Genomic DNA, 12,783 nt, shown 5'->3' on the forward strand with positions numbered 1-12,783 from the left:
TTTAAGAGGTGGAAATAATTGATTTTCAATCCGTTTATCTCTTCAAGAGGATAGCTATAAATGCGGCATCGTTCGGTTAGGCGACGAGGAACAGGAAAACGTCACAGAAAAACTCACTAGTTTTATAATTCGCTGTTTTTCTTTCATGTTACAATACCTTTCATAGACGAGAGAGAGAGAGAGAGAGAGAGAGAGAGAGAGAGAGAGAGAGAGAGAGAGAGAGAGAGAGAGAGAGAGAGAGAGAGAGAGAGAGAGAGAGAGAGAGAGAGAGAGAGAGAGAGAGAGAGATTTATCAGAAGTAGTTATTTGTCTTACATTTCAAACACACACACACACACACACACACACACACACACACACACACACACAAACACACACACACACAAAAAAAAAATCACACATACAAATAAACATCAAGCAAGAAAAAAAAATATCCACTACAAACTCTTGCTAACATGTGCTGTTGTCCACAGGGTTCCTCTCCTGGGATGAGGAGAAGGCGCACGTGGACATACACAAGGAGCTCACCACCATCGCCGAGCTGAACTTGGAAGGCGAGGAACAGAAAGGAGGTGAGTTACTATGGCGGAGGTGCCGCGGACAACCAAGCATGGATGAATCGCCCCTCCCGCTCGCCCCGTCATTTACGTGCACTTGGGGCTGAAGAAGAGAGAAGGCACACAAACACAGCCGGGGACCCTCACGCATATTCCCAATCTCTCTACGGGCATGTGGTCCCCGAGTAAAGACGCCCGGCTATAGCTCTGAAACTAACCGTGTGTTGCTCCGGAAAATACTCTCATTGTGATTCCCTCTCAAAATTACCATATATAACTCTTACCAATTTTTACCTCACCTCACCTAACGTAACCTGCCCTATTCAAGAGTAGGCACCACATACCAGTAGAGAGATCGAGAGGAAGACAGAGATTTAGGTAGAGGGACGGAATTGAGAAAGATATGAGGCAGCTGGGTCTGGACGAGGTGGATGCAGACTCAGTTACTGCAGAGGACAGAAGATACTGGCGACAACATAAAGAGTGGCCGACCCCAGTAGGGATTAAGGCAGAAAAGAAGACTAGTAGAGAGATCGGGAATACGCCGCCCACCAAACCCTGACACATCCTAACCCCACCTGCCAGCCGACCCGATAGGCCACACCCCATCGAGTCGAGGCTGTAATTCCTCGTATTGGAGAGCTGTAGTTTTCTATTGAATTCAGATCCATTTTAAGCGGAAGAATTATTTGCTCTTAGTTACTTAGTACTCTTTGTAAGGACAACTACTCCAGGCCTAAACTACCCTAAAAATTTAAGTCTCAAGTTGCAGTTGGTTACGATTTTTCTGAATTAATTTAGTTACTTCTTTCAGGGTTATTCTCACTCTGCAATTAAATTTAGTGGATGTAGTGCTAACATATTTTCAATGATGCTTAAGGTATGTAGAAAGTAAAACCTATATATGCACCGTATAATATTAAATGAATTATGGCTTATAAATCACACACACACACACACACACACACACACACACACACACACACACACACACACAGACTTGATACTTGCACTAATAACCGTTTCCTTCTCCACCCTCACCTCCTCCTTCCCTTGGTGGCGTCGACAGGCGAGAGACTCATCCAGTATGCTACCGAGAATCTGGTTGCAGAGGTGTTGATCCACCCCCAGGTCAACACTCTGCAACAGTGCCTCAAGAACTTGCTCTCGTCCTTCACCAAACACAGACACATCATCCACGCCGGATACGCCTTCGCTGGGACCGGCTCATGGATGCTCCAGGTGGGGGATGAGAGAGAGAGAGAGAGAGAGAGAGAGAGAGAGAGAGAGAGAGAGAGAGAGAGAGAGAGAGAGAGAGAGAGAGAGAGAGAGAGAGAGAGAGAGAGAGAGAGAGAGAGAGAGAGAGAGAAATGGGGGGCGAGTGTGTGTATGTGTTTGTGGTGTGTGTGTGTGTGTGTGTGTGTGTGTGTGTGTAATACAAGTTCCTGTTGTGACGCCCGCGCCTCCCCAGGATGGAACCTTCTCTGTGTCGGACCTGGTGGCCGCCTTCACAGAGTACGAGGTCCAGCGCGTCCTTCACGCCTACGAGAACTGCATTACTATCGACATCCACTGTGCCCCCGAAGGCCACTGGTCCACACACCACATGGCCAGGGAGTCCTTCAGGTGGGTATGGCCCGCGGCGGAGTGGAATGGGAAAGAACATGACACGTACACGTTATTGATGTTTTTTATTGCGAAAAGCATGCAACTGAAAATTTCCTTAATTTATTTTTTCTCTTTCCAATACTGACCATGATATGTATCCTTCTTGATTCCCTGATAGTTAGTAATCTATTTTTTTTGCATACTAACCACAAGAGAGAGTCATTAAGTGTATGGACTCTTTATAAGCTTAAGATTATTTTCAAATGATTTAGCATATCAATAACGAGATATATTTTTTTTTAATATATATTTTTTTATGATCTTTGTGACGCTTTTCATCTACTGATGTTTTTTCTTCACTTCTGAGGTTCTATACGAACAATGACTTTTATCCGCTCCTGCTGCCTGATCTAACGATATCCGCTTCCTTCCAGCAAACTGTGCCGAGTGACAGTAAACCCGGACGACAAGATTGAGATCACCCCCGGAATCTCAACTTTCGTGCGGTATCTGTCTCAGTTCCTCAGCAGCACACCCATCGAGGAGCTGCTTGAGCCTTCAGACATCGTGGGCAACATCCGGTTCTCCAGACCCACCCTCTATGTGTTCCCCGGCGGTCAAGGGGACTCAGCTCTCTTCGGCGTCAACGGATTCAACATGCTCGTTGATGGAGGGTACAACTACAAAGCATGCTTTTGGGATTTCACAAGGCATTTAGACCGACTCGACGCTGTCCTCATTACTAGACTAAACAGTTCAAATCTTATGGGAATCACTAACGTGGTCCGTAGGAAAGCACTAAGTTCTGTTTACCCACAAATTGGTCACACCTTCTGCAACGTGGCAGGAACACTGAAGTCTCCTGACGGTGATAAAGACAAAGACCCACTTCTCATTAACCTCTGGGACGAGGGTCACCTTATGAGGGAAAACCTGCGACACATCGGCCTGAAGCCTCACCTGTGCTTCCGCGACAACGCCATGGAGCCAATCAACTTATACCACAAGGTCGGCCACGGCAAACTAGACATGTACGTGATCAACCCATCCCGAGACAGCAAGGAGGTGCGAGAGTTCATGCAGCGATGGAACAATGAGATCATCGCCTCCGACGTTAGCCACACCACTCACAAGGTTGGGGACCGCTCATTCCCCTGCCCACTCACGAATCTGACCTCCATTTGCGCCTTATTAATATGGCAGCCAAACGACCCCTGCGACACAATTACTCGCATTCTCTTCCCCGGCAGCACCCCGCAGCACAAGATCTTCGAGGGTCTTGAGCGGTTACGCAATCTAGAATACCTTAAATACCCAACGTGCTCCGCGAAGTCCATAAAATCAGCAGCAGAGGAGAAGAAGAGCCTCAAGACTGTAGAAAAGGTCCTCGGAGAGCCTGCACGACAGCCCAAGCGCCTGAGTCCCTCTCCACCAACACACCGCATCAAGAGGGAGAGACACGAGCGGTCCATTAGCCGCGAGGAGAGAAGAAGAATCAGGGTGGAGCGCTCCGAACAGAAGATCATCCAAGAGACAAAGAAGGAGAAAAAGATTGAACGCAAAGTGGAAAAGAAAGCAATTAAACGGGAGAAGGAAAAGAAGGAGAAAGAAAAGGAGAAGGAGGAGAAGATAGAAGACAAGAAGGAGGAGAAGGTAACCACTGAACTTGAAGAAACCAAGGATAAAGTCAATGGACTTGATGTCACTATTGAGCAAATAGAAGCCAAAGTGGAGGCCGAAGTTATTCCAGAACCTCCGATCACCAAACCCGAAGAAAAGAAAGAGGATGATATCTCGAAGGATGTCACCGACGCGAAGGTAACCGAAGAAATCGTCAGTCAACCGGATGTTGCCGTTGAAGTCACAGAGGTCAGTCGCGTCGCCGTGGAGGCTACACAACTCATCCAAGAGGAATCTAAAACAAGAATAGAAACAGTAGAAGTAACAGAATCCAGAGAAGTACAAGAGGTTGAGTCCATCGAGGTTAAAGACGCTTCTCTAGTTTCCGTGGAATCCGGAGTCGTCATGGGTGAAGAAAGAGAATCTTCTCTGGAGATTGAACAGCCCAAAGAACCCAAAGAGAAAGAGGAGAAAGAGGTGGGGAAGAAGAAGCCAAAAGAGAAGAAACCAAAAGAAACCTCGACCCCAGAAAGACCTCGAAAGTACAGAAAACCACAAGTTGAGTCTCGTATTGACACCGGCGACAGGAGGGTGAGGATGGAGGAGAGGACGCTAAAAACCGAGAGGAAAATCAAAGAAAGAAAGAGCCTTGAAAGAAAAGAAAGAAGAGAACGAAAACCAGAAGTAGAGGAGAAGAAGGAAGGCGAACCCTTAGATAAAAAGGCAGAACCCAAAGTGAGAAAAGTGAAAAAGATAAAGAAGGTTGAGGCCAAGCCTGAAGCCAAACTAGAAGCCAAACCCGAAGAGACTCCTTCGCCTAAAAAGACGCCAGAGAAGAAGAGACGAGTGAAAAAGATCGCACCGCCAGAGAAGAAGGACGAGAAGGTCAATGGTGAAGTGAGACCACCAAAACCACCCGTTCCTAAGGCACCAAGGAGAACCAAGGTCACCACTACCACAACCACCACGAGGGAGATCACACACAAAAAAATAGTCGACGACAAAAACAGGGCGGCTAAGGCGGCTGAGGCTGCGAAAAAGGAACCCAAGCCCAAACCCTCTCCTCCAAGGGCCAAGCCTCCCGCAGCAGCAAGACCAATCAGGGCAAAGAAGATCGAAAAACCACCAATTCCCAAACCTGCCGAACCCATGAAGAAGATTATCACTGGTGCTGCCGTGAAGGCCGGGGTACTGGCCGCCGCTGTCTCCGGTGTAGCTGTCGTGGAAGCTGCAGCTGACCGAGAAGATGTCGAGGAAATCGTGGCGCCCATGAAGGAGGCAGAAGATCTTATGTTGGTGGCGGAGCAAGAAGAGGAGGACCGCATCTCCGACATCGCCAACATCCCAGGCGTGCAAGAGATCAAGCTGGACGAAGACACGCTCCAGATCATTGACAAACAGGTGGAGGAGGAAGAGAAGGACTCGCTCATCTTACACGAGGAAGGCGTGGTGGAGCATGTGGAGAAGGAGGACGTGATTGAGGAAGTCGAGGAACACCTAGAAGAGGCCGAGAAGGAGAGTGAAGAAGAGGAAGAGGAGGAGGAGGAGGAAGAAGAAGAGGTAGAAGTAGAAGAAGCAGCAGTTGAAAAGAAAGTAGAAATCGAGAAAGAAGAGAAGAAAGAAAAGGTAGAAAAGGAAGAGGAGGAAGAAGAGGAGGAGGAGGAGGAAGAGGAAGAAGAGGAGGAGGAGGAGGAAGAAGAGGAGGAAGAAGAGGTAGAAGAAAAAGTAAGCATTGAGGAAAAAGAAGATGAATCCGAAAAGAAGAAGATCGAGGAGCGCAAGGTGTCTCCAGCTGCCCCAGAGAAGGAGGCTGATGTCGCTAAGGTAGACGAGAAGCCAGAACCTGAGGATATTTACGAGAAAATCGAAACTGAGGACCGGGATGTGTACGCTACGCTGCCCAGCTCGGCCAAACTCACCGAATACAAAGAAAAATACGAAGAGAAACCGATTCGTGGTCTCTTCACTGGATTTGCCATTCTAGCGGGTGAAAAACCTGAAGAACCTGCTGCTTACAAAGAACCAAGTCCGCCAAGATTGAAAGAAGTTCCACAAGTCCCCACATCTTTGCCTGCACCCATTTTCAAACCCTCGGCTCCACCCGTCCACCCGCGGGAGATCATCAAGACTCCTGACGAAGTTGACGACCTTCCCATCCACGAGGAGGTGGAGTCCATAGAAAGAGACATATACGAAAAGGAGATCGAAGTGATGGAGGGCAAGATGCCGGACGAGGAACTCGACGTACGCTCACCCTTACTCGAGGTTAGGGGCGAACTCCAAATCAGGGAGGAGGTAGCCATGGAGAAACACGAAAAAGAGACGGTGAAGGAGGTCGTCACCAAGGAAGTAAAGGTGACAGAAATGAAGGAGGAGGAGGAAAAGAAGGAAGTACTCAAACTCAAAGTAGAAGAGGAAGAAGAAGAGGAGGAGGAGGAGGAGGAGGAAATAGAGGAAGAAATCGAGGAGGAGGAGGAGGAGGAGGAAGAAGAAATTTCCAAAGAAGAAAAACCCTCAAAGTCCCTAGACGAGTTCGAAGCCAAGTACGCTGAATTCAAGACCACCGCCGTCACCGAAGTCCTCGAGAAGGGCGAGAAGGTCACAGAGGTCACCGAGGTCATCACAAAGAAGGTGGACAAGGCGGAGATTCTCAAGGACATCGGCGAAACACTAAAGGAAAAGGAGGCTCGTAAACTGAAGGAGGCGCCCACCCCCGTAACAAAGAAGGAGGAGGTGAAGGAGGAGGAGGAGGCGGTGGTGAAGGAAACGCCAATCCTAAGAGACGAAAGGCCCATCAGGGTTCTCGCCGCATATGAAGACCTCAAAGTCGACGAAAAAGTCCCCGAGAAAGAAAAACGCTACATGGAGGAGAAGGAGGTGGACGAATATGAAGGCAAAGAGAAGGTGGAAGTTAAGGAGAAGGAGATAACCGAGATGATGGAGAAAGACCAAGCCTACAAAGAGATTACCGAAAAGGAGATGAAGGAGGAGGTGGTAACGAAAGAAGAAGAGGTTGAGGAGAAAGTCGTAACAGAAGTGAAGGTGGAGAAGGAAGTAAAAGAAGTAGAGGAGATTAAAGAAATAAAGGAAGAAAAGGTGGTGGAAGAAGTGAAGGTCGAAGAGAAGAAGGAAATAAAGGAAGAAGTAACGGAGGTAGTAGAAAAGGAAGAGAAGGTAGAAATTGAAAAAGAAATACCCAAGGAAAAGGAGTTCAAAGAAGAAGTAAAGGAGGAATTAAAGAAAGAGGTGAAGGAGGAGATAACAGAAGTCGAAATAAGAGAAGACATAACCGTGACAAAAGAGGAGAAGGAGATAAAAGAAGTCAAGGAAGAAAAGGAAGAAATAACAAAAGTAGTAACCGAAGAGGAGGAGAAGGTCGAAGTAAAGGAAGAGAAGAAAGTCGTAACAGAAGAAAAAGCAGAGAAGGAAGAAATAAAAGAAATCAAGGAGGAAAAGGAGATCAAAAAGGAAGAAGAAAAGGAAGAACCAAAGAAGGAAGAAGACAAAGCAGTAGTAGAAGAAGAGACCAAAGAGGAAGTGAAGGAAGAGAAAGTAGAAGTGAAGGAGGAGATAAAGAAGGAAGAAATCAAGGAAGTGGAAGAGATCGTAGAGGTGATTGAGAAGGAGGAAATTGAGGAGGTCAAAGAAATTAAGAAAGAGGAAGTGGAGGAGAAGGAAGAAATAAAGGAGAAGGTGGAGATTAAAGAAGTGAAGGAGGTTACAGAGAAGGTGGAAGTGAAGGAGGAGGAAAAAGAAGAAGTAGTAAAAGAAATAAAGGAAGAAGTAAAGAAAGAAGAAGTAAAGGAAGAAGTAAAGGAAGAGAAGGTGGTGAAAGAAGAAATAAAGGAAGAAGTAAAGGAAGAAATAAAGGAAGAGGTAAAGGAAGAAGTAAAGGAAGAAATAAAAGAAGTAAAGGAAGAAGTAAAGGAAGAAGAAGTAAAGGAGATCAAGGAGGAAATAAAGGAAGTAGAAAAAGAAGTAAAGGAAGAAATCATTGAAGTAAAAGAGAAGAAAGAAGTAAAAGAAGAACTGAAGGAGGAAGTAAAAGAAGAAATAAAGGAGGAAGTAAAGGAGGTGAAAGAACTCAAAGAAGAAAAGGAAGAACCAAAGAAGGAGGAAGTAAAGGAAGAACCAAAGAAGGAGGAAGTAAAGGAGGAACCAAAGAAGGAGGAAGTAAAGGAAGAAGTAAAGGAGGAGGAATTAATCGAAGAGAAGGAGGTGAAAGAACTGAAAGAAGAAAAGGAGGAAGTAAAGGAAGAAGTAAAGAAGGAGGAAGTAAAGGAAGTCAAGGAGGAAGTAAAGGAAGAAATCATTGAAGTAAAGGAGAAGAAAGAGGTAAAAGAAGAGCTGAAGGAGGAAGTAAAAGAAGAAATAAAGGAGGAAGTAAAGGAGAAGGAGGTCAAAGAACTGAAAGAAGAAAAGGAAGAACCAAAGAAGGAGGAAGTAAAGGAAGAACCAAAGAAGGAGGAAGTAAAGGAAGAACCAAAGAAGGAGGAAGTAAAGGAGGAAGTAAAAGAAGATATAACAAAACTTGAAATAACGAAAGTAACAGAAGTAGTAACGGAGATCAAGAAGGAGGAAAAGGAAGAAGTAAAGGAAGAACCAAAGAAGGAGGAAGTAAAGGAAGAACCAAAGAAGGAGGAAGTAAAGGAAGAAGTAAAGGAGGAAATAAAGGAAGATATAACGAAAGTAGATATAACAAAAGTAACAGAAGTCGTAACGGAGATCAAGAAGGAGGAAAAGGAAGAAGTAAAGGAAGAACCAAAGAAGGAGGAAGTAAAGGAAGAAGTAAAGAAGGAGGAAGTAAAGGAAGAAGTAAAGGAGGAAATAAAAGAAGATATAACAAAACTTGAAATTACGAAAGTAACAGAAGTAGTAACGGAGATCAAGAAGGAGGAAAAGGAAGAAGTAAAGGAAGAACCAAAGAAGGAGGAAGTAAAGGAAGAAGTAAAGGAGGAAATAAAGGAAGATATAACGAAAGTAGATATAACAAAAGTAACAGAAGTAGTGACGGAGATCAAGAAGGAGGAAAAGGAAGAAGTAAAAGAAGAACCAAAGAAGGAGGAAGTAAAGGAAGAAGTAAAGAAGGAGGAAGTAAAGGAAGAAGTAAAGGAGGAAATAAAGGAAGATATAACGAAAGTAGAAATAACGAGAGTAACAGAAGTAGTAACGGAGATCAAGAAGGAGGAAAAGGAAGAAGTAAAGGAAGAGAAGGAGGAAGTAAAGGAAGAACCAAAGAAGGAGGAAGTAAAGGAAGAAGTAAAGAAGGAGGAAGTAAAAGAAGTCAAGGAGGAAGTAAAGGAAGAAATCATTGAAGTAAAGGAGAAGAAAGAGGTAAAAGAAGAGCTGAAGGAGGAAGTAAAAGAAGAAATAAAGGAGGAAGTAAAGGAGGAGAAGGTGGTCAAAGAACTGAAAGAAGAAAAGGAAGAACCAAAGAAGGAGGAAGTAAAGGAGGAACCAAAGAAGGAGGAAGTAAAGGAAGAACCAAAGAAGGAGGAAGTGAAGGAGGAAGTAAAAGAAGATATAACAAAACTTGAAATAACGAAAGTAACAGAAGTAGTAACGGAGATCAAGAAGGAGGAAAAGGAAGAAGTAAAGGAAGAACCAAAGAAGGAGGAAGTGAAGGAGGAAGTAAAAGAAGATATAACAAAACTTGAAATAACGAAAGTAACAGAAGTAGTAACGGAGATCAAGAAGGAGGAAAAGGAAGAAGTAAAGGAAGAGAAGGAGGAAGTAAAGGAAGAAGTAAAGGAAGAACCAAAGAAGGAGGAAGTAAAGGAAGAAGTAAAGAAGGAAGAAATAAAGGAAGTTAAGGAAGAAGTAAAGGAAGTAAAGGAGGAAGTAAAGGAAGAAATAACAGAAGTAAAGGAAGAAGTAAAGAAGGAAGAATTAAAGGAAGTAAAGGAAGAGAAGGAGGTGAAGGAAGAAATAACAGAAGTAAAGGAAGAAGTAAAGAAGGAAGAATTAAAGGAAGTGAAGGAAGAGAAGGAGGTGAAGGAAGAAATAACAGAAGTAAAGGAAGAAGTAAAGAAGGAAGAATTAAAGGAAGAATTAAAGGAAGAGAAGGAGGTGAAGGAAGAAATAAAGGAAGTAAAGGAAGAAGTAAAGAAGGAGGAAGTAGAGGAGATCAAGAAGGAGGAAAAGGAGGAAATAAAGGAAGTAGAAAAAGAAGTAAAGGAAGAAATCACTGAAGTAAAGGAGAAGAAAGAAGAACTGAAGGAGGAAGTAAAAGAAGAAATAAAGGAGGAAGTAAAGGAGGTGAAAGAACTGAAAGAAGAAAAGGAAGAACCAAAGAAGGAGGAAGTAAAGGAAGAACCAAAGAAGGAGGAAGTAAAGGAAGAAGTAAAGAAGGAAGAAATAAAGGAAGTTAAGGAAGAAGTGAAGGAAGTAAAGGAGGAAGTGGAAAAGGAAGAAATAAAGGAAGAAGTGAAGAAGGAGGAACCAAAGAAGGAGGAAGTGAAGGAGGAAATAAAGGAGGAGGAAGTAAAGGAAGAAATAAAGGAAGATATAACGAAAGTAGAAATAACGAAAGTAACAGAAGTAGTAACGGAGATCAAGAAGGAGGAAAAGGAAGAAATAAAGGAAGAACCAAAGAAGGAGGAAGTAAAGGAAGAAGTAAAGAAGGAGGAAGTAAAGGAAGAAGTAAAGGAAGTTAAGGAAGAAGTAAAGGAAGAACCAAAGAAGGAGGAAGTAAAGGAAGAAGTAAAGAAGGAGGAAGTAAAGGAAGAAGTAAAGGAAGTTAAGGAAGAAGTAAAGGAAGAACCAAAGAAGGAGGAAGTAAAGGAAGAAGTAAAGAAGGAGGAAGTAAAGGAAGAAGTAAAGGAAGTTAAGGAAGAAGTAAAGGAAGAACCAAAGAAGGAGGAAATAAAGGAAGAAGTAAAGAAGGAGGAAGTAAAGGAAGAAGTAAAGGAGGAAATAAAGGAAGATATAACGAAAGTAGAAATAACGAAAGTAACAGAAGTAGTAACGGAGATCAAGAAGGAGGAAAAGGAAGAAGTAAAGGAAGAACCAAAGAAGGAGGAAGTAAAGGAAGAAGTAAAGAAGGAGGAAGTAAAGGAAGAAGTAAAGGAAGTTATAGAAGAAGTAAAGGAAGAACCAAAGAAGGAGGAAGTAAAGGAAGAAGTAAAGGAGGAGGAAGTAAAGGAGGAAATAAAGGAAGATATAACGAAAGTAGAAATAACGAAAGTAACAGAAGTAGTAACGGAGATCAAGAAGGAGGAAAAGGAAGAAGTAAAGGAAGAACCAAAGAAGGAGGAAGTAAAGGAAGAAGTAAAGAAGGAGGAAGTAAAGGAAGAAGTAAAGGAAGTTATAGAAGAAGTAAAGGAAGAACCAAAGAAGGAGGAAGTAAAAGAAGAAATAAAGGAGGAGGAAGTAAAGGAGGAAATAAAGGAAGATATAACGAAAGTAGAAATAACGAAAGTAACAGAAGTAGTAACGGAGATCAAGAAGGAGGAAAAGGAAGAAGTAAAGGAAGAACCAAAGAAGGAGGAAGTAAAGGAAGAAGTAAAGAAGGAGGAAGTAAAGGAAGAAGTAAAGGAAGTTATAGAAGAAGTAAAGGAAGAACCAAAGAAGGAGGAAGTAAAGGAAGAAGTAAAGGAAGAACCAAAGAAGGAGGAAGTAAAGGAAGAAGTAAAGGAAGAAGTAAAGGAAGAACCAAAGAAGGAGGAAGTAAAGAAGGAAGAAGTAAAGGAAGTTAAGGAAGAAGTAAAGGAAGAACCAAAGAAGGAGGAAGTAAAGGAAGAAGAAAAGAAGGAGGAAGTAAAGGAAGAAGTAAAGGAGGAAATAAAGGAAGATATAACAAAAGTAGAAATAACGAAAGTAACAGAAGTAGTAACGGAGATCAAGAAGGAGGAAAAGGAAGAAGTAAAGGAAGAACCAAAGAAGGAGGAAGTAAAGGAAGAACCAAAGAAGGAGGAAGTAAAGGAAGAAGTAAAGGAAGAACCAAAGAAGGAGGAAGTAAAGGAAGAAGTAAAAGAAGTACCAAAGAAGGAGGAAGTAAAGGAAGAAGTAAAGGAAGTACCAAAGAAGGAGGAAGTAAAGGAAGAAATAAAGAAGGAGGAAGTAAAGGAAGAAGTAAAGGAAGTTAAGGAAGAACCAAAGAAAGAGGAAATAAAGGAAGAAGTAAAGAAGGAGGAAGTAAAGGAAGAAGTAAAGGAAGTTAAGGAAGAAGTAAAGGAAGAACCAAAGAAGGAGGAAGTAAAGGAAGAACCAAAGAAGGAGGAAGTAAAGGAAGAAGTAAAGAAGGAGGAAAAGGAAGAAGTAAAGGAAGAACCAAAGAAGGAAGAAGTAAAGGAAGAACCAAAGAAGGAGGAAGTAAAGGAAGAACCAAAGAAGGAGGAAGTAAAGGAAGAAGTAAAGGAAGTTAAGGAAGAAGTAAAGGAAGAACCAAAGAAGGAGGAATTAAAGGAAGAAGTAAAGAAGGAGGAAGTAAAGGAAGAAGTAAAGGAAGTTAAGGAAGAAGTAAAGAAGGAAGAAATAAAGGAAGTTAAGGAAGTAAAGGAAGAACCAAAGAAGGAGGAAGTGAAGGAGGAAATAAAGGAGGAAATAAAGGAAGATATAACGAAAGTAGAAATAACGAAAGTAACAGAAGTAGTAACGGAGATCAAGAAGGAGGAAAAGGAAGAAGTAAAGGAAGAACCAAAGAAGGAGGAAGTAAAGGAAGAAGTAAAGGAGGAAATAAAGGAAGATATAACAAAACTTGAAATAACGAAAGTAACAGAAGTAGTAACGGAGATCAAGAAGGAGGAAAAGGAAGAAGTAAAGGAAGAACCAAAGAAGGAGGAAGTAAAGGAAGAAGTAAAGGAGGAAGTAAAGGAAGAAGTAAAGGAAGTTAAGGAAGAAGTAAAGGAAGAACCAAAGAAGGAGGAAGTAAAGGAAGAAGTAAAGGAAGTTAAGGAAGAAGTAAAGGAAGAACCAAAGAAGGAGGAATTAAAGGAAGAAGTAAAGAAGGAGGAAGTAAAGGAAGAAGTAAAGGAAGTTAAGGAAGAAGTAAAGAAGG

General features: G+C 42.7%; 1 protein-coding gene across 1 annotated transcript in view; it reads left to right on the plus strand.

Moving 5' to 3' along the window:
• The first annotated feature begins 416 nt into the window (after positions 1 to 416).
• Positions 417 to 12,783, plus strand: part of LOC126981422 (microtubule-associated protein futsch-like) — a 38,139-nt gene continuing 25,772 nt past the window's right edge. The window contains 7 exon segments of the mRNA XM_050832430.1: positions 417 to 572; positions 1,627 to 1,799; positions 2,029 to 2,183; positions 2,600 to 10,835; positions 11,238 to 11,402; positions 11,445 to 11,801; positions 11,841 to 12,753. Of these exon segments, the coding sequence (XP_050688387.1) occupies positions 1,791 to 1,799; positions 2,029 to 2,183; positions 2,600 to 10,835; positions 11,238 to 11,402; positions 11,445 to 11,801; positions 11,841 to 12,753 (9,835 nt within the window). The 5' untranslated portion in view covers positions 417 to 572; positions 1,627 to 1,790.

Source organism: Eriocheir sinensis, chromosome 48, assembly GCF_024679095.1.
Source record: "Eriocheir sinensis breed Jianghai 21 chromosome 48, ASM2467909v1, whole genome shotgun sequence".
Classification (NCBI taxonomy): Eukaryota; Metazoa; Arthropoda; class Malacostraca; order Decapoda; family Varunidae; genus Eriocheir; species Eriocheir sinensis.